This window comes from Oryzias melastigma, linkage group LG5, assembly GCF_002922805.2.
Source record: "Oryzias melastigma strain HK-1 linkage group LG5, ASM292280v2, whole genome shotgun sequence".
NCBI classification, from domain to species: Eukaryota; Metazoa; Chordata; class Actinopteri; order Beloniformes; family Adrianichthyidae; genus Oryzias; species Oryzias melastigma.
Genome location: NC_050516.1, coordinates 32,680,979 through 32,702,220, shown reverse-complemented (window position 1 = coordinate 32,702,220; position 21,242 = coordinate 32,680,979). Strand labels below are relative to the sequence as shown.

General features: G+C 37.2%; 1 protein-coding gene across 5 annotated transcripts; it reads left to right on the top strand.

Annotated features, from left to right (window-relative positions):
• Window positions 1-3,355: 3,355 nt before the first annotated feature.
• On the top strand, window positions 3,356-18,015 carry eefsec (eukaryotic elongation factor, selenocysteine-tRNA-specific; the record flags this gene model as incomplete). 5 transcript variants are annotated; one of them, XR_004947927.1, is given in 8 exon segments in its annotated part: window positions 3,356-3,563; window positions 3,642-3,738; window positions 5,102-5,266; window positions 8,148-8,774; window positions 11,106-11,262; window positions 15,389-15,596; window positions 17,421-17,518; window positions 17,608-17,626. XR_004947927.1 is itself a non-coding variant. In XM_024269912.1 (7 exon segments), coding segments are annotated over 7 exon segments (1,403 nt in total), but the record flags the coding sequence as incomplete, so codon positions are not given.
• Window positions 18,016-21,242: the final 3,227 nt, after the last annotated feature.

Below are 21,242 nucleotides of genomic sequence, written 5' to 3'. Positions count from 1 at the left end.
ACACAAACACAAGAAATAGATGCAGAGCAGGGCTGAGCGATGAGCGTGAAAAATGAATTTGATTTCCAATTCAAATGGATTTTTTTCTTGCTGTGTTTTTTTAAAGATATTCTTTAATTGATTTCTGAATTTGTGTTTTTGTTTGTTTTTGAGATTTATTTTTTCCTGGTTTTTGATATATTTTTTTCACTTTTTTAGATGCTTGTTTTTTCATTTTTTTTAATTTATTTTGTTTTTTTTAGATCATTGTTCTTCTTTTTTAATACAAGTTTTTTGCGTGATAGTATTTTTTTATTTTTTTGGTTTATGTTTTTTTGCTTTTCAAGAATTTTTTTTCATCGTTGAGAATTTTTTAAAAAGTTTTTTAATATATTTTTTTAAGATTTATTTTTTATTTTTGATGTTTTTTTATTATTTGAGATTTCTTTTAGTTTTCAAGGGAATATTTTAAACTTTTAAATAATTGTTTTTGTCTTTCAATGTATCTTTTTGTTTTTTTTAAGATATTTTTTAGATTTTTTATACAATTTTCTTTTGCTTTTTGAGAACTGTTTTGTTTTTTTGATATATTTTTTCATATTCTTATATATACATTTTTATATTATATTTTTCATTTTTCAAGATATTTCTTTTTTATTTTTTGAGAAGTTTTTTTTATGTTCTTTTCCCAATTTTTTTAGTTCATTTTTTGCTGAGATAATGTTTTTCCGCTTTTTGAGATAATTGTTTTCATTTTTCGATACATGTTTTTCTATTTTGCATGATCATTTCTTGTCTTCGTTTTTGATAGTGTTCTTTTGCTTTTTGATATTTTTTTTCAATATGTTTTTAACATTTTTTAGATATTTTTTTCTGTTTTTGGATATCATTGTTTTATTTTTGAGATAATTGCTTTCATTTTTCGAAACAAGTTCTTTTTGTTTTGCGTGATATACTGTATGTATATTTTTTTCGTTTTTTGATAGTGTTTTTCTGCTTTTAGAGGATTGGGATTTTTTTCTCCCTCACTTTTCCTTCTTAACAAAAATTAAAAATGATGTAATATATTTAACAAAAACTCTATTATTTTAACATTTCCCTTTGAAGTTGAACTGATTTCAAAGCACAGCTAAACACAAGTTGTAGAAATACTTGTAGAAAAGTGCAGCAGGTGTTTGAGTTGCTGAGCAATAACTCCGATCGGACAGAGAGTCTCTGTTTCAGCTGTAGAATCAAATTCCTGGTTCTCATACAGTTTGTGTCTGAACCACAGAAGTCCTGAAAAACAGGATAATTGGGAAAAAAAATCCAGGTTTTCCCAAAAATGATTTTTGGACGACAACTTTAATTGAATTGATAAAACCAACGTATTTATGTCCAACCTTAATGCAGATGAAATGAAAAGTGTCCTTGAAGTAACAAATGTCATTAATATGTTTGTCTCCAGAGACATGTATTAATATTTGCTCCATCTGAGATGAATGTAGCCGCCACGTTTAACTGCCATTAAAAGGTTTTTACAGTTTTTCACACAAAAACAGCTTAAATCGACAAACTAAAGCTTAAAACACAACAAAATATATAATTTTCATTCATTTACATTTAAATGAGACGTTTCTGACGGAGGTCCGAATGCTGAGCTTCGTCCTGAGATCTCGACTGGTCACATGCTCCACAGTAGAAGGAAAAGCGAGGGGGGGGGCACAGGAAAGAGAGACGGCCGGCGCCAGGAGAAGAGAGAGAGAGAGCTGCAGCTCTTCATTCTGTTTGGCTCGGTGCTCCTCTCTCTCCTCCTCAGTTCTCCCTCCGTTCTGATGGTTGTTTCAGTCTTCAGGGTCGATGTGTCAGCATTGTTTTTTTATTCTAGTTTTTTAAGAATTACAAAAGCAAAGAGCTCCAAACATGCTGGACAGTAACCTCATCTGTTCATGAAAAATATAAAATTACCTGCAGTTAAAGTTCCTGTCACAGATCCGTCCGTCTGGTTTGTTTTGTTCTTCCTACTAACTTTATCCACAAACATTACAGAGTAAAACGTTGAGGAAGTCTTAAATATTGTCTAGTATGAACTGTGTATTTATTTTATTATTTATTATTGTTGGACAAAAAGCAGCGACGTCTGTGGGCGACCAGGATGTTCATGTTGTGGGTCTGTGGTCGACTTTGTGTTGTGCTGTGTGTTCATGTGATGTTTTTGTTTCTTGGAAATTTTGCCCAACCTTTCAAAATAATATTGCTGCCTTTTGAGTTTTTTTAACTGTTTTTTTGCTTTTTGAGATACTTTTTTGTTTTTTTTATGTTTTTTAATTTTTCTAGATAATTGTTTTCGTTTTTTGATACACGTTTTGTTGTTTTGCATTTTTAATCTTGTTTTGTTTTTTAATTCGATGTTTTTTTTCTCCTTTTGAGAATTGTTTTTTACGTTTTTTCACTTTTCAAGATCATTTTTTGTTTTTTTTTAATAAAATATATGTCATTTTTTAGATTTCTTTTCAATTTTCATATATATATATTTTTCTTTTGAGATATATATATTTTGAAACAATTGTTTTCGTTCACCGATACACGTTTTTTGTTTTGCATGATCTTTTTCTCGTTTTTTGATACAAAGTTTTTTTGCTCTTCAAGATAATTTTTTTAACATGTTCTTTATTTCTCGAGATATTGTTTGTTTTTGACATGTTTTTTGAAAATATATTTTTTATTTATTGAGATAACATTTTTTCGCTTTTTGAGAATTGTTTTGTTTTTTTATGTTTTTTTTTTCATTTTTCAAGAGAATTTTTCTTTTTTTTTAATATTATTTTTTTCATTTTTGAGACTTTTTTTAATGATTATTTTTTCATGTTTCAACATAATTTTTGTTTTTTGAGGTAATCATTTTTCAATACTATATTTTTTTGTTTAGCGAGATATAATTTTTTTTTTCATTTTTTTGATTCAATGTTTTTTTGCTTTAGAGATCCATTTTTTCTTCTTTTTTTATTTTCTTTTTTACTTTAATTCTCTTAGAACTCTAACAGTACTAATCTTAAAGTGAGACGATAAGGACACGTCTACAACGCTGGTTCAATCTAAGAGAAATAGTAATGATATTTGGGGTTTCTGTGGAGTTTGTTTTAACAATAATGAGAACTTGAGATGGTTTTGAGATTATTTATGAGTTAAACTTCTATTGTGTCTCTGCTGTGTTTTTATGTACTTTATTGACAGTCGCTGCCTGAATCTGCAGCTTCACAAAACAAACCTCCAAGTTTAGAACAGGCGGATCTTTTTTATCGTAAAACTCCAGCAGAGACTCGATTTCTGCATCACTTCAAAGATAAACCGTTCATGGTTGTAAATGTGACGAGTTCTTCGCCAACGTCTCTTCTAGGAGCCCAGATCATCGACCTGATGATCCTGGTGGTGGACGTGGTGAAGGGCATGCAGACTCAGACCGCAGAATGTCTGCTGATTGGAGAACTCACCTGCCCCAGCATGGTCGTCGTCCTGAACAAGATCGACCTTCTGCCGCCAAACAAGAGACAAAACGCCGTCGAGAAGATGACGAAAAGAATGCTCAAAACCCTGGAGAGCACCAGGTCAGCCTTCATCGTTCGGCCTCCCTCTTCTCGTTCCAGAGGAGTTTTTTCTCAAAGCAAAGTGTTTCCTGTGGGCAGGTTTAAGGAATGTCCCGTCATCGCCGTGGCGGCCAGGCCGGGCGGCCCCGACGCCGCAGAACCCGAGGAGCCCCACGGAGTTCAGGAGTTAATCGAGGTGCAGGACTGGAACTGTCCCGCATCAGAGCCCAGAAGAAACTTTATTTATAAAAGTCGTGACGGAATTATGTTACATAACGAAAAAAAGCGTTACATGGTGGATAAATTACTGAGTTTAACGTATTTATGGAGTAAAAAAACGTCTAATCAAGAACAAAACCAAATATAAGTCGCACTTTTATATCTGCCATGGCAAATATAGGAAAAGAATCAGATTCTCCTCCATGTTTGTTTTCCTCGACGCTTCTTCTTCTTCTGGCACTGTCAGTAGATAATACAGCACCCTCTAGTGGTTGTTAACGGAAACAACCGCTAAAGAGCAACCGGTTGTAGTGGAAAAATAACAAATACTTAAGCCTATTTCTGTTTTAAAAAATCCCAAATAAGTCGCTCGTGAGTATAAGCTGCACCGCTGGCTGAACTTTAGAAGAAACAGTGACTTACGGTAAGAATTCTCAGCCTGTAGGATCAATCGAAGTAAGTTTCATTTTGAGGAATGAATGCTGTGATCAAGAGTCAAATACTCATCATGATAAATGACTCAAATACAGCTTTCTGCATCAAATACAACATTTTAGGATTAAAACTACAAATAAAACAAATATTAAAAAGTTGAAAATGGGATTTATTTTTCGGCTCTATAATTTTTTCCAGTTAAATAATTAATCAAATCTTTTAATTCTAATATTTTGAATGAATAAATCGTAATGACCAGCTGTACGTATAACTCATATGGCCCTTTAATAAAGAACAATAAGTGGTTTTATTGACGTTTCTGTAATTATTGCCGCAGATCTCCACATTCATCAGAAAAATACCACAAGAATGTGTTAAAAACTCCCATTGGTACCTGAGCCGGTCTATAGTTATTATATCTCTTAAGTAGTGCTGTCGTGTGATTAATGTTTTGTGTGATTAATTAAATCACAGGGATTTTTTTAAACCTAATAATTGCTGTTAAAAGCCTTGTTCTGAGGAATTTTATTTAAGTTTGTGACATTGTGGTCAGTAAAAGATCAAAATAAAACTAGTGAGGTGGATTTATCAAGTTTTAACTAAAATACGGCAAAATTATTGAACATGTGAAGTGATTTAAAATGTAGCAAGTGTTTTACATTAATTAAAATCGCAAGACTTCTGGATATTTGATGTTGAATTTGTTTAATATCTGGTTTTCAGCTCAACTTATCCTCAATTATAACTCCTAAAATTTGATATAAAAAAGTAAATAAATAAAAACTTAATGCTTTTATGAGTTTTCTATAGAATTAGACCAAATCCGCAGTAATAATTGATCCGATCCTGAACGTATTTTTCGTTTTATTTCCTGTTCATTCATATCTTTCTGTTTTCCCTCCCAGCTGCTGAAAAAGCAGACGTACCTCCCGAAGAGAGACCCCGCGGGGGACCTGCTGATGGCGGTGGACCACTGCTTCTCCATCCGCGGTCAGGGGACGGTCATGACCGGAACCATCCTGCAGGGGTCGCTGGCCGTCAACGACACGGTGGAGATCCCCGTCCTGAAGGTACAGACGTCCCTTCCTGACATCTCTGAAGGCTTCAGTGTGAGACGCTGAGAGGCAGATGAGTCGATAGCAGAGAGTTCGGGAGGTAAAGATGGTCGGTGGGTTCAGAGGATGTAAATGTGGGGGGGGGGGTCAGCTGGCTGCAGGAAAGCTCTGTAATTCAGACCAGATGTAGGGATGCAGCTCCACAGGTTCACTGCTGTTCTGGGGCCGGCCTCTAGGTGGCAGCAGATGACTGACACCAAACATGAACACCCTGTGATGGTCTGATGGATGCTACAGTTTTAGCCTGATGTTGTTAGAGTTTTTTCTTAAGGTCTACATTTAGAATATGACTTTCTTTGAGAACAACAATCTGATTTTTATCTCAAGTCAGCGGCCCTGTGGGAGAGTGTCTACCCTCAGACTGGAAGGTCGGGAGTTCAAATCCCTCAGACTCGGTGCCTCCCTGCTGACACTCAGCATTAAGGGATCAGATTGGGGAGTTAAACCACCAAATGGTTCCCGAGTGCGGCTGTGTCTGCAGCTCACCACTCCCCAGGAGATGGGACTCAAACTTTAAGTCACTTTTATGAACAAGTTCAAAATGTTTGAGCATATATTTCCTCTCCGGTGAATCACTCCCTGTTGCTGCTGAGAGCTCTCTGTTTACACTCTGTCCTGCTAGCTTACAGCCAACATTAGCGGTGGTATCCAGTTGAACGTTTAGATCAGATTCCAGCTCAGACGAGGAAAGCAAAGACGTTCACGGATCTATTCGTCTGATCATAATGAAGCGGAGCAGGAAGCTTGTGTCTACGTCCCAAAAACAAACTTTTTCAAACTTTTGTCTGATTCACAGTGATGTGAATTAAAAAAATAATAAATTTTGATCTTGATTTTCTTTCTCTACGTCCTCCATCATCAGAAAAATGCCACAAAAACACTTATTTTTATGTGAGCCGGTCTATGATTGGTTGGATAATTGAACAATCTTTTAAGTATTGCTGTCATGCGATTAACTAATTATGACCTGTGATTAATTAATCGATTTTAATTTAAATTTTTTAACCGAATAATTGCTGTGAAAATCCTCATTTTGATGGATTCTATTTAAGTTTGAGACATTGTGTTGCAGTAAAAGATCAAAGTAAAACTAAAAAAATGGTTTTATATAGTTTTTATTATAAAAGACTTCCAAGTTTTACTTTGACACCACCAAGGGGTAAGTTTTTTCAGTCTTGAACAAATAACAAAAAAATAAATATAAAAAAACATCACATCCAGAGAGTTCTAATTTACCACATAAAACAGTTTTCTGAGCGATCTAAAAAATATTGAACACGAACTTCTTATTAATACCATAATTCAAATGTGGATTTAATTTATTCCACAGTTTAACACAACAGTAAGACAGTAGAAAGACCTGATAGTGATTTTATTAGTGTATATTGACCTATTTGGGTGAATTTGATTGTTTTTAAGACTGGAATGAAGCAGAAGAAAATAAAATCTACGAAAGGAAGAAATGAAAAACTGCAGAGGAATTGAAATATTTCAACTTTAGACTTTGTTATTTTTAAAAAAAATAAACTTTTGCTTCATCATCTGGATAAAAACAAGCGCTAAGAGGTTAATTTTCCCTTTAAAATGATACATTTTTAAAAGTCTTCCTATCCCGGACGAGCCCCCAATTTGTTACGGCTGGCTGTAGACCGTAATAGACAAACACCTTCACCTGTGTGGGAGGAGGAGCAAAGGGACAGACAGACAGTAACAATAACGATCACCTCTCTCTAAAAGGAGCGAGAGCGAAGCGTGGTTCATGTGCGCCTCGCGCTGCAGCCGTTACCATGACAACGTGACGCACCGCGTATTAAACAGTCCGCTTTTGTAAAAAAACAAAACAAAAAAAAAACTATTTAAACTCAGAAATAGGCCTATAATAGTTCTAATAATTGATTTAATATATATATTTTCCTAAATGACCCCGGGTTAAAATGCCATCCGACGCAAAAATGAGATTAACGAGATTTTAAAAAGTAATAGGGTTGGGTATTGATGATAATTTCCAGAAACAATTCAGTTCGATTCACAAGAGCCTGGATTGATCGATTCTGATTTCTTTTCATTTTTTTTCAATCCTCTCAATTCGATTCAATTAAATTTTGAGTTTACGCATTCAGACATAGCAATAAACCTTTTTTTAAGAAGACAGAATTAGCAGGAAAGATGCTTTAAAACGCAAATGGTTACTTTAAAAGTATTTTCTTAAAAAAGTTTGGCTGAATTTGGCAGCTGAAGATGCTGAAATTGATAGATAAAAACACTGAATCTGATAGCCGGCTAAAATCTTAGCTAAATACCAAATTAGCCTAAAAAAAACTTAAGTTAGCCAAAACAGCTAGCATGTAGCTGAAAAAAATATCTAAGCTTCAAAATATCCTAAAAAATTGAAAATAAGCCTAAATTAACCAAAAAGCTAGTATATTAGCTAAATTTAGCTAAAATATTAGCTAAATGCCAAAATAGCCTAAAAAATGTTAGTAAATGCTAAAATAGTCCATAAAGCTGCAGAATGCCAAATTTTAAAACTTTAAAATTGTAACTTTTTAACCTAATTATGAATAATAAAAAGGCAGGAATATTATTCCAGAATAAATCAACTTAAACCTTAAAATAATATTTTACTCTCCATAAAAATATATTTTGTCAAAATTAAACTAGTCAGAAGATCATTAATAACAATAAAATAAAAGGATCTGGAGGGCCGGATGGGATTACCCGGAGGGCCGGATCCGGCCCCCGGGCCTCGACTTTGATTTATGTGAGAAAAGTGTTGTAGTTTATAATTTTTTACTTTTGATCTTCACTCTTCATGTTTTTCTGTTTTTGACATCAGGTGACCAAGAAAATCAAGTCGGTGCAGATGTTCCGGAAGCCGGTGTCCGGCGCCATGCAGGGGGACCGTGTGGGCGTGTGCGTGACACAGTTCGACCCCAAGCTGCTGGAGCGCGGCGTGGTGTGCACCCCGGGCTCCCTGCGCACGCTCTTCGGCGCCGTCATCTCTGTCAGGAAGATCGGCTACTTCAAGGGCTCCCTGGCCACCCGGGCCAAGCTCCACATCACCGTGGGTCACGAGACGGTGATGGCCCGGGTGTCCTTCTTCGGCCTGCCCCCCTCAGATGCTCAGTCGGCTCCGCCGGAGCTTCGCTCGCTGGAAGCGCCCTTCGACTTTGACAGGGAGTATGTTTACCAGGACGAGTACGTCAGCGCTCAGGCAGACGGAGCGGGCGGAGGCCCCGACCCGGAGCAGTGGGCTCTGCTGGAGTTCGAGCGGCCCGTCACCTGCCCCGCTCTCTGTTTGGTGATCGGCTCCAAGCTGGACACGGACATCCACGCCAACACGTGCCGCCTGGCCTTCCAAGGCCGCCTGCTGCAGGGGTTTGAGGACAAAAACTACGCCGAGACCAGCCTGCCTCGCCTGCGCATCTACAAGACCAAGCAGAAGGAGGGCCAGGTGGAGAGGGTGAGTCCGCCCTCACTATTACCTCGCACTTCTCCTCTTTGGATGCCTGTCATTGTTGGTGGCACCGGTGCACGGCTCCCAGACAGAGCCCCTATTGTATCTTCATAAACAGACACGTACACACAAACAAGCATGCATATGCAGCCCCGATGAGCGGCGTTGGAGGGCGGCGCGCATGCCTTAGCATCGGCTGTGACCGTGGCGTGCATGGGTGGCCGCCTGACGCCACTCGTTAGTCTTGTCTAGCTGCCGAGCGCTGGCGCTGTTTGGACACACCTGAGCGGCACGAGAACATCCACATGACTGAGCTCCTTTCACCTGCAGCCGACTGACGGAGACATCTAGATTTTTCTGCTTTTTTAGTTTCATAACTGAGTTAGAATTGTTTTTCTTTAAGGAATTAATATTGTAACTTGAAGGTGAAGCTTCTTCCAACTTGAAGAAGCTGCATCATTTCTGGCCCTCGACCTTCCATCTTCATGTCATTTCTGAGTTAGAAATTTGGATGAAATGAAGGCTGATTTTTTTATTTGTGTACAGACAACCTAGACTGTCTGGTCTGGAGCGGCCACAGACAATTATTTTATTTGTCGACTAATCAGCCATTAGTTTTCCCATTAGTTGACTAATCGGTTCATGTCCAAAACACATCTTAACCATCATTAGTTTAAACAAAAATAAAGACAACTATAAAAGTTGTATTGCCTATGATAATGCTAGTGTGAAGCTTTTTGCTGAAAATAGTGACGCAATTTACTTTAACTGCTGAAGGGATTTGCTGAAAGTGCAAAAGCTAAAATGTAAAATGTTAAACTTACTAAAAGACTGAAATAAACTATGAAAGAGCGCTGAAGTTGAGCTAAATTTCTGAAAAAATTGTAGTAAAATTGCTTAAAAATCCCTAATACACGACGGTTTTACAAAAATATTTAGTGTGTTACTTAAATGAGTTAAACTCCAAAATAGCCCAAAACTACCCAAATGTTAGCATCTTTCTAAAATATTAGCTAAACTACAAATTAGCATTAAAAAACCTCATTAGAAACCAAATTAGCCCAAGAAGCTAGCACGTTGCTTAAGCTCCAAAATAGTCTAAAACTCCTCAATAAACTAAACTAGTCAAAGACGTTAGCATGTTGCTAAAATAAAAGCTAAACTCCATTTTTTAAAATTACTATAAAAGATGAAAACAGCCCATGAATGTATTTAAATGCTTTTAGCTAATCCACTTAAAATTTGAAGTTTGAAGACTTTCTCATATTTTGCTCAATATTTCAAAAACTACAAACATTAGTCGACTAATCGTGGCGGCTCTAGTTCAGATTAGGTGGCGATCACGCTATAGAAGTACACTTTTTTTCAAGAAGAAGAATGAGCAAAAAACTGTTTTAGACCACAAGCGATTAAAAAAAATTTATATAAGAGTTTGGAAAATTCATGTCTGAGTTTATAAAGATCTTCATTTAGTCAGTAATGTGTGTTTAGGTCGACCAAGCGTTAGCTTTAGCCGTCCTATGGGAAATTCCATTAAATGTTAGCATCAAGCTAGCTGACTTTAGCTTTATTTGCTAAATCGATTTATATTTTTATGAACTGATTATTGATCTAAGCTTAAATCGATCCGATCAGCCCAGCCCGGGTTCAGAGGGTCTGCGCGGACCCTCGTCCAGGGTCAGACTCAGTTCAGGGGTCAAGTGTGTGAACTAGTTTCCCGCTTTAGCACCTCGGGCTGTTGACAGCTGCTCTCAGGAGCAGAAGAGCGTGCGCGGGTCAGATGCTGGTCATGTGACGTTGCATTTGTCGTTGGAGAACGAGGCAGTTATGCTTCAAGACAGAAGAATGTCTTTTCATAAAAGGAAAACATTGCTGTCATTATTGAGACACGACGGCCTCCTCCAGTCACAATTTGAAAGAGGTCTGTAAGACGGCTACTGTATGACTTTTTCCCTCCTAATCAGAGGATCAGTCACGCTTGAGGGGAGGCCGGGTCAGATGCTCAGGAATGAATGAGGGTTAGGCAAAAGGGAGAGTAAGAGCTGGTGGCGGGTTTGTTTGAGACAGAGCGGTGCCCTCCGTTATCAGATTAGCGCTGGATCAGATTGACTTAGTGATGGATGATAAGCAAGAAATACAAATATACCATAAAATATGCAGAACGGCGATAGAAATAAACGCAAGCGAGACAGTGAGACGGCAAACCTCGAAGAATGTGGTGGGAGATGCGACTGATGAGGGCGACCCGCGACAGCGACACGCCGACATGTCACGATGGTAATCGCATCACACGCTCGCACACCATGTATGTCCTCTTCATGAAAGTCTTCCTCTCAGGTGACCGACGACTACACCGTGATCGGGCGCAGCCTGTTCAAGAAAGAGACCAACCTCCAGCTCTTCGTGGGGTTAAAGGTCACGCTGTCCACCGGCGAGAGCGGCGTGATCGAGGGCGGCTTCGGGCAGAGCGGCAAGTTTAAGATCCGCATCCAGGGTGAGGATTCCTCTGTCATCTGTGCTTAGAGCTGAGCGGGGCTTTCAGGGTCCCGGCTGGGCCTCAGGAAACCGTAGATCGGCCTCCCCCGAGTAGGGCTGCCACGATTAGTCGTCTAGTCCATGACTGATCGACTATTAAAATAGTCGACGACTAATTTAATAGTCGATTAGTCGTTTCTTTATATTATCTGGAGTCAGAGAGTAGTAAAGTTGAAAGTTATAATGACATTTTGTTAACTTTATGGAGTATTTTAGCATTTATTAAAGTTTTTTAGGCTATTTTTTAGTTTAGTTTGGCTAATATTTCAGCTACATGCTAGCTATTTTGGCTAATTTTTGTATTTTTTCAGTTTTTAGGTTAATTTAAATACTTTAGCTACATGCTAGCTGTATTGGCTAATTTAAGATTTTTTCAGTTTTTTAGGCTAATTTGGTGTGTAGCTGATATTTCAGCTACATGCTAGCTGTTCTGACTGATTTTGGCTTTTTTCAGTTTTTATGGCTAATTTTAATATTTTAGCTGTATGTTAGCTATTTTGGCTAATTTTGAATTTTTTTTTGTTTTTAAGGCTAATTTCGAGTTTAGCCAATATTTCAGCTACATGCTAGCTATTTTGGCTAATTTGGGCTTTTTTGTTTTTTAAGCTATTTTGGAGTTTAGCTAATATTTCAGCTACATGCTAACTATTTTGGTAAATTTGGCTTTTTGGCAGTTTTTTTAGGCTAATTTGGCTTTTAGCTAATATTTCAGCTGCATGCTAGCTATTTTAGCTAATTTAGGCTTTTTTGTTTTTTAGGCTATTTTGGAGCTTAGCTCATATTTCAGCTACATGCTAGCTGTTTTTGCTAATTTAGCATTTTTTCAGTTTTTTAGATTAATTTGGCATTTAGCTAATATTTTAGCTGGCTATCAGCTTCATCGTTTTTAGCTATCAATTTCAGCATCTTCAGCGTCCAAATTCAGCTTACAGCATTCACTCTATCACAGGTAATGCTATATATGTAGTTTTTAGTTAGTTCACAGCTAATGATAATCGTTTGTGGCAGCTCTACCCCCGAGCTCTGCGGCTCCGCGGACACGCAGTGGGAAGCGGGAAGAGCGGCAGGGCTGACATCCCAAGCTGCATTCCCAGGATTCCTCTGGGGATGGCCTGTGTTCCGGGGAAGTCTGATGGTTGTTTATTTTACCTTCTGTTGCTCAAACCCACCACTACACCGGGAGGGAAGTGAAAACACAAACACTGGAGAAAGAGAACCTCACCTACATCCTCTCTGCTCAGTCGTTCAGGCTCATATTCAAGCAGGCACACCGGCTCAGAGGTTTGAGTTAGAGGATAAACTACAGTTCCTGCCAAATGCTTTACTCTCTTGAATTTTTTGGCATTCCATATCAAAAATAATAGTAAAAACATCTCCAGACTGAAGTGAACTGTCACAAAGACTAAAAGCAGTTTTTGTTGCTTAGATCAAGGATAAATCTTGTTTTGTTTTCTAGTTTTTTGTGACTTTTTTGAACATACAAACATTTGAACCATTAACTGCACAGTGTTCCCTAAATAACTAGTGATAGCTGAAGACTGTTTTTAATCCAGTAGAACTACACACTTTCTAGACTTTTCTCAGTCAGACATGAACATTTTCACACTTTTCTCTCTTGTTTAAACTCTCAAAGTTCATACCTTTATAGAAAAGTAAGTCCAGAATCTTAGAATGAAATGAAAGACCTGATAGTGATTAATGTAAATGTAGAAAACTGAGTTTATTCTGTACAGGAGAACACGGTGGAGACTGACAAGATCAGCAGCCAATCAGGACGCAGAACACTGTAGGGCGAGACAGAGAGGTCTGCGATACCTCAGTGGTTGAGGTGTGATGTAGTGAGGGAACACTACATGAGAACTGGACAGATTGAGTGTGATGTCACCCATAGAAGATCCTTTACTGCCGGCTCCAACCAAATGAAGTCAAGTCTAAATCAGACAACACCAGTAAGCAGAGATTGGTCCGAGTCATTGTTTCTATGGCAACCACTCTTGCCAATTAGGAGTGAGTTTGTTGGAAGGCCACACCCCTACCACTTGATGGCGACCTACTCGACGTTTGACAATAAAACGTTTCTGTGAGACTACATACTTTTATTGAGGGATCTGATTGGTTAGTTTGTAACTTGAATAACCTGCAATAAAGAAAAAAAAATGATTAAAAAAACAGGTTTATCAACAACATGTTAAAAAAATCATAAAACGGTTATTCTGAGAAATAGAATGACTGATAAATTGGCTGTTTATCTCTAAATCGAGGTCTAAGACTATGTTTAAATCCCTTCCTAATAACTACTAAAAAGCTATCTAGTACAAGTCTCTCTAGTGCTCTGAATTTCTTTTTATAACATCACTGATTTCCCAAAGTAAAAGCTTAACAAGTATTAACATTTCACAAAGAGCATTTATAAATCCACTGTGATACTTTAAAGTAACAACTTACCTCGTTTACTCCGTCATGTGTATCGTTCAAGCTGATACCGCGATGTTGATGCGTTCTTGATTTATCCTGCAGGACTAATTTACACACTGTTTTTTTCCACATAAAGAATGTTCAAAAGCAGTGCATTGTGGTCTACATTGATGCACACGAGTTTCTTAGAGACTTCTGGGAAATTTCTTGAGCACTGGATTTTAAATTTGTAGACTGAAAGCTCTACAAAATGGTGAACGCCCTTGAAGTGACCAAGTAGTGAAGGAATTTTCTTGGAGCCAATGAGGACTTCCTAATTGGAATATGAGGGGGAGGGGTCACTCAGTCCAGTTCTCTTTATACAGTCAATATTCCTGCTCTACCTTTTTTTTAACGTTCTTGCTAATACAAATTTTTTTCATATTTTTTCTTTTTTACAAGCTATTCGGTTCATAAACTGGCCAATCAGAGGCCTCAATTAAAGTTAGATGGTCTCAATAGTTGACAGGTTTCATGTCGCCCACTTTCAAGTGTTAGGGGCGTGGCCTTCCAACAAACTTACCCCTGACTAGGGCAGTAACGAGTCAATCAAGCCACGATTTGATTCAGTTTTAAAGTCCCAATTTTGACTTATTTTAATTTTTTTCTCAACATAATCAATTAAATCCACAGCAAGCCTGCATGAAGAAACGTCATCTTCTCTGCATTTCTACATTTAGGCACAGGCCGTGACAAAACGATTTTTTAAAATTTTCTGCAACGATGAAGATGTTGACGAGTTTGAATCATTTTTCTAATCAATTCTCAAAGAATCGTGACATCCTTACTCCTGATAGGTGAGAGTGGTTGCCATAGAAACAGTGACTCAGGCCGATTCGGACCAATCTGTTACTGACGCTGTCTCCAACACGGCAGTGTCCGATCCCCCCAAAAATGGTGACTAAATAAACTTCCTTTGGTTGGAGTTGGAAGTAAACCATTTCCTACGGATGATGTCACGTTCACTCACTCCAGTTCCATTATACAGTCAATGATTTAGAAACATTTAAGATAAAATCCTTAATCATGAACTGATTGATGGTATGAAAAAGGGAAGCGACATATTTTTGTTGCATATATTTGTCTTAAAGTGTTCAGACCCCGACTGAATGACCTTTTTAATCTCTGTGCGGGAGAGTGGAGTCAACAGGAGAATCCTCGTAGAGATCGAGTTACCATGACTTCTGGTACTGGTTCAATGAAAGCATTAAATGTTTGATTCGATGCCAAAGGCTGTTTACATAAACACGTGTTGATCAGGAGTTTATGTAGCTGCTCCTTTTCACCTGTTAATGAGCACGTGTTTAAACTTTAATCGTTTCTGGTTCATAATCTGTGCAGGTAAACAGGGAACACATGTCAGGGGAATTCTGTCTTTGGGAATGTTTGTTTGCCTCTCGAATGTTGTGCGCATGTTTTGAAGTGAAAAATAAAAGAAAAATTCAAACTGATCCAAAAGATTAGGAGGAAAGATTTCTGGCTACACTGCAACCATAACAACCCTCAGCCTGGCACAGCGATAACCAGAAGAATGCTGGCGCCGCCGCGCACCGGGTTAGACATCCAGCATGGAAAGCAGTGAACCTAAAACATTCTTTTTTCTCTTTGCGTGTGCAAAATGAAATGTAAAGCAGCCGGTTTCTGAGCTCATGCGGACAGAGGAAGGCGGAAGCGAAGAGGAAGAAGTTCAGCTGCGAATGACAGAAAAGGTTGTGAGTCTGAGCAGGAGGAGGAGCGCGCACGTTATGTGTGAGGACTAAAGCAGAGAGCATACGGCAGGGATCCCGGGATAAGCTTCAGAGTTACATGAGGAGGATAAAGACATCAGTTGATCTGAAGGTCAGCACACAGACAACAAGCTCCAGCGCTGATAACGTACCTGTTACACAAAAATACTGTAACTGAGAGGAAAAGATCCAAATCAGATACACTCAGAACTGATAAAAGATGGCCTAGATACGGCAAAGGACAGTAAATGATATTATTTATATTCATCACTTAAGGCAGGGGTGTCAAACTCAATCGCACAGAGGGCCGAACTCCAAAACACACCTGAGGTGTTTATGCTGAACAACATGAACATTTATCGAACGCTCTAAAACACATTTTTTTAAACTTTAAAACTATAACTTATAATTATTAACTAGGTATATAGCATTACCTGTGATAATGCTAGTGTGAATGCTGTAAGCTGAATTTGGCCCCTGAAGATGCTAGTGCTGATAGCTGAAAATGCTGAAATTCATAGCTAAAAATGCTCAAGTTAATAGCTGAAAATGCTGAAGCTGAAAGCCAGCCAAAATACTGCTAAATGCTAAATTAAGCTGAAAACAAAACAAAAAAAGTAGATTAGCCAAAACAGCTACCATGTAGCTGAAAAAATTGCTAAACTTCAAAATAGACCAAAAAAAGTCTGAAAATCTGAAAATAAAAGCCTAAATTGGCAAAAACGACTAGCATGTAAATATTACCTAACTCCAAAACAGCCTAATTTTTCTTTAAAAAAAAGCCCAAATTAGCAAAACAGCTAGCATGAAGCTAAGATATTAGCCTAACTCCAAAACAGCCTGAGATAGCTTGAAAAGAAAAGCCTAAATGATCCAAAATAGCTAGCGTGTAGCTGAAATATTTGCTAAACTCCAAAAAAAGCCTAAAAAACAAAACAAAAAAACCCTAAAACAACCAAAACATCTAGCATGTAATTATTAGCTAAACTCCAAAACAGCCTAAAAAATTTAAAAGAAAAGCCTAAATTAACAAAAATATCTAGCATACAGTTGAAATATGAGCAAAACCCCCAAACAGCCTAAAAACAAACAAACAAAAAAAACAAATTAGCCAAAACAGCTACCATGTAGCTGAAAAATTTGCTAAACTTCAAAATAGACCAAAAAAAAGTCTGAAAATCTGAAAAATGCCTAAATTGGCAAAAACAGCTAGCATGTAAATATTACCTATTTCCAAAACAGCCTAATTTTTTTTTATTTTAAAAAAAGCCCAAATTAGCAAAACAGCTAGCATGAAGCTAAGATATTAGCCTAACTCCAAAACAACCTGAAATAGCTTAAAAATAAGAGCCTAAAGGATCCAAAATAGCTAGCGTGTAGCTGAAATATTAGCTAAACTAAAAAAAAAAGCCTAAAAAAACAAACAAAAAAACAAAAACAGCCAAACCATCTAGCATGTAATTATTAGCTTAACTTCAAAACAGTCTAAAAAATTTAAAAGAAAAGCCCAAATTAACAAAAATATCTTGCATGCAGCAGAAATATTAGCTAAACTCCAAAATAGCCTAAAAAATCTCAGAGAATGCCAAAACAGTCCAAAAAGCTAGAAGATTGCTAATTTTTAAAATGTTAAAAACTGTAACTTAACATAATTATGAATAATAAAAAAACAGGAATATTATTCCAGAATAAATCAACTTAAACCTTAAATAACTTTCAGTATTTTAATCTCCATAAAAATATATTTTTTCAAAATTATACAAGCTAGAAATGAGCACAAGATAACATCGGGTCATTAATAACAATAAAATAAAATGATCTGGAGGGCCGGATCCGGCCCCCGGGGCCTTGACTTTGACACGCGTGACTTCAGGGGATATATCTGTATAATATGTAGAGGTGTTTTAAATCCTGTTCCTGTGGATGTCTTTCTCAGAGGGCCTCAGTCCGGACACCCAGCAGCTTTTCTCCTCCAAGAAGAAAAGCAAGAGCGGCACCAAAGTGGACGAGGAGGCCAGGCCGGAGTCGCAGCCCGTCAGCATTCACCTGCAGTTTAAGCGATACGTCTTTGATCCTCATAAAAAGATGATCCAGTCCTGACCCTGTTGACCCCTGTCTCACAGAGAGGCCTCCTGCAGGAGCTCTGGTCGAGCGGAGGTGGCTTTGAAGATTAGAAGTCCAGGATCCCGACGTGCTGCTCACACTCGGAACTGTGAAAGCTCAGTGTGCTGCGAAAGAGCTGGAAGCATTTCTTGATGTTTTGATTCAGATCTTTGCTGATTTGAGAGTCGAGGCCATTCTTCTGATTACAGAAACATTTTTTTAGTTTCTAATTTCTGTGATTAGCACGAGCATATCAGCAAAAAGACTAAACTTTATGCACGGGTGCAGCTGGAAGCTCTGATTCTTTTGATCGTGGATCATTTAGTTTTTACATTTCAAGTTAAAATCAGAGGATCAGTGGTGTCTGAAAATGTTTGCTTGATTTGTTTAAATACTGACAGAAAAAAATAAAACTTTTGTTGGATGTGTCTCTGACTGTTCACTGAAAACTTACAAACTCTTTGAACTCGTGTCAGGATTTACTATAGCAGGACGTAATGAATAAAAATCAAACTAAAGACTGTTGTCTGTACGGCTTCTAAGGTTATATTTCCTGCTTTAAGAATCCTGAGAGCTGTTTAAGAAATCTTTCATTTTTGATCTCTAAAGGTATTTTTTTATTTAATTTACATTTTTAAAGTCCCTCTATGACAATATTCTTTTTAAATTAAAAAATCACAGGTCCAAATCATCAGTCCAACATGCAGACCTACACAGCCTTCAGGTGATGCCAATCAGACAATTGATTAGCATCACCTGAGCGAACCAGAAGATAAACACGAGTAAACAGCCTGATGTGAGTAGAAACTATTTCTCATTGCTGTAAATCAGCTCTGCTCATCTAATGTGCTAAAAAGGAAAAGCGCTTTTTAACTGGAGACGTTTTGTTCCTCAGAACTAATGATCCAACAAAAATTCAACTCAATTTCAACTCTTAAAAAACTGTTTTCCCCCAAAGTGTAGATAGTATTTTCTTTATATTTTTGTGGCCTTCAAGCGGCGTTCATCAGGACGCTCCGCGTGCAGCAGACGACGTCGGCGAACGCGCTGTGAGTTCGGCTCTATCGCAGCACAAATCTCCTGAAACTGGAGATTGAAGAGGAGGAGCAGGAGGAGACACTGCAGGGATTGTTCTAGTGAGTGACAGTCCTTTTACTCTTATCTCTCAGAGCTCCTCTTTTAAAAAAAAAGAAGGCGGGAAAAAAATCTTTTAATGTCTTTTAATTTTTTTTTTATATATATATTTTTTGCTTGCATTTAATGTAGATGTACTTGTTTAACATCTACAGTGTTTAAAAACTACTTCAGTTTATCCTTTAAACACCCGAGGTGACGCTTTAACACAAAATATTTAACATCCTGTAACTTTTCAACTGTTAACACAATAATTCCAGTAGATTCTAAAAGCAGAAAAGCGGCTCACGCCGCTTTTCTGCTTTTAGAATCTACTGGAATTATTGTGCTAACAATCAAAAATGACAGTAAATCTAAGAACATAAACACTGGAGCTCCAGTGTTAAAGGGTTAATACCTGTGAACCTGATTCAGGAAAAACAATATTGGAGGGTGGGGGGGTTTCACAACTCGCCAGAGGCGAGGTCCACAGCCAAGAACAAGCGCACATCGAATCTAAAATCTCTCCGGCTCCCTGAAGGGGAGTGGGAAAGAGGAACAACACGTGAATCACACTGCACCAAACAGACCCATAAATGGCTAAATAATAAAAAAATACAGAAGAGAAGTAAATGAGAATAGAGGACGGAACCTCAGAGCACCATACTCTCCTCAGCTTCATAGTAGCAAGTAATCTTTATTTCATTTTTTTCAGACATGTTAATAGTAAGACAAACTAGATTTATAGCATGATGCTAGTGCTAGTATAATGCTAGTGCTGTAAGCTGAATGTAGCTGCTGAAGATGCCTCCGTTGATGGCTGAAAAGGATGAAACTGATGGCTAAAAATGCTTAAACTGATAGCTGAAAACACTGAACATGAAGGCTTGCCAAAATATTAGGTCAAAATAAGCCAAAAAACTGTTAAAAAAAAGTCTGTTTTTCAAAAAACAGCTAGCATAATGCTAAAATATTAGCTACACCCTAAATTAGCCTAAAAACATTGAAGAAAGTCTAATTTTGACAAAACAGCTAGCATACAGCTTAAATATCTCCAAAGTGGCCTAAAAAACTGGAAAAATGTATAAAATGCTAAAATGTTAAACTCCCAATTTGCCAAAATAAAGTCTAATTTTGACCAAACAGCGAGTCTGCTTATAAAATATTAGCTAACCTCCAATTTTGCCAAAAGAACTTCAAAAAGTCTAATTTTGACAAAATAGCTAGCACAATGCTAAAATATTAACCAAACTCTAAACTAGTCTAAAAATGCTTAAACTTTTTTAAAAAAGTCTAATTTAGCCAAAACAGCTAGCATAATGCTAAAATATTAGCTAAACTCCAAATTGGCCTAAAGAACTGGAAAAATGTATAATTTAGCCAAAAACCGCTAGCATGTTGCTAAAAAATGTTTTAAACTCTCAATTTGCCAAAAGAACCTAAAGTCTAATTTTGACAAAACAGCCAGTTAAAATATTTGCCAAACTCTAAATTAGAATGAGGAACTTTAAAAACGTCTAATTTAGACAAAACAGTGAGGATAATACTAAAACATTAGCTAAATTCTAAATTAGCATAAAAACGTTAAGTATAATTTTGACAAAATGGCTAACTTAATACTAAAATATTAGCTAAAGTTTAAAATAACCTAAAACATGTTTTTAAAAGGTCTAATTTTGACAAAATTGCTAGCATAAAGCTAAAATATTAGCTAAATTCTAAAATAACCTAAAAAACAGTTTTTTTAAAAAGTCTTGTTTTGACAAAAAAGCTAGCATAAAGCTAAAATTTTTTCTAAATTAGAATGAAAAGTTTTTAAAAAGTCCAATTTTGACAAAAGAGCTAGCATAAAGCTAAAATATTAGCTAAACTCTAAATTGGCTTTAAAAACTTAAAAAATGTCAAATTTAGCCAAGCACAGAAAGCATAAGCAGTTATGTCCTGAAGGAGCTGAACGTTTCCATTGCAGAATTACTGAAATGTTGAGTGTTTGTGTCCAAAAAAATTCTGACTGCTGTAAACAAAAGTCCGTGGACCATTCGTTGAGCAGTTTTTCATCTTTTAACAATTATTGTGTTATTTTGACCATTTAATTTTTGCTTGTATAATTTTCCTCAAATCTCTCCTTTAGATAAGACACAGCCGTCCTGGTTTTCCCTTCAATGACCCGGCCTCTCTTTGTGGTGACCTCCAGGTCAGCCAGGAGCTGGGGGGTCACTGTCTGCCCCCTCCATGTTTATAAATGGGAAACTGTCACAGATAGAAGCAGGAGGACGCTTCTTTGTTGGCACAGCAGAGGAATAAAAACATGGAATTTGATGGAGCAGAGCTGGAAGACTAATTAGCGTTTTGATAAATGGATGCAGCATTAATGAGCTGTTTAACCAGTGGGGAGGTGGTTGGACTGCTAACACGCTCTCCTTCACTCGGGGATTGTTCTCTTTTTCGGCACTTTTCTCTGGACTATAAGAACTTAAAGAATTGGTTCTTTTGTGTAAAATCGCCACGTTAATAGAGAAATGTAAAATATAATAAAGCTTTT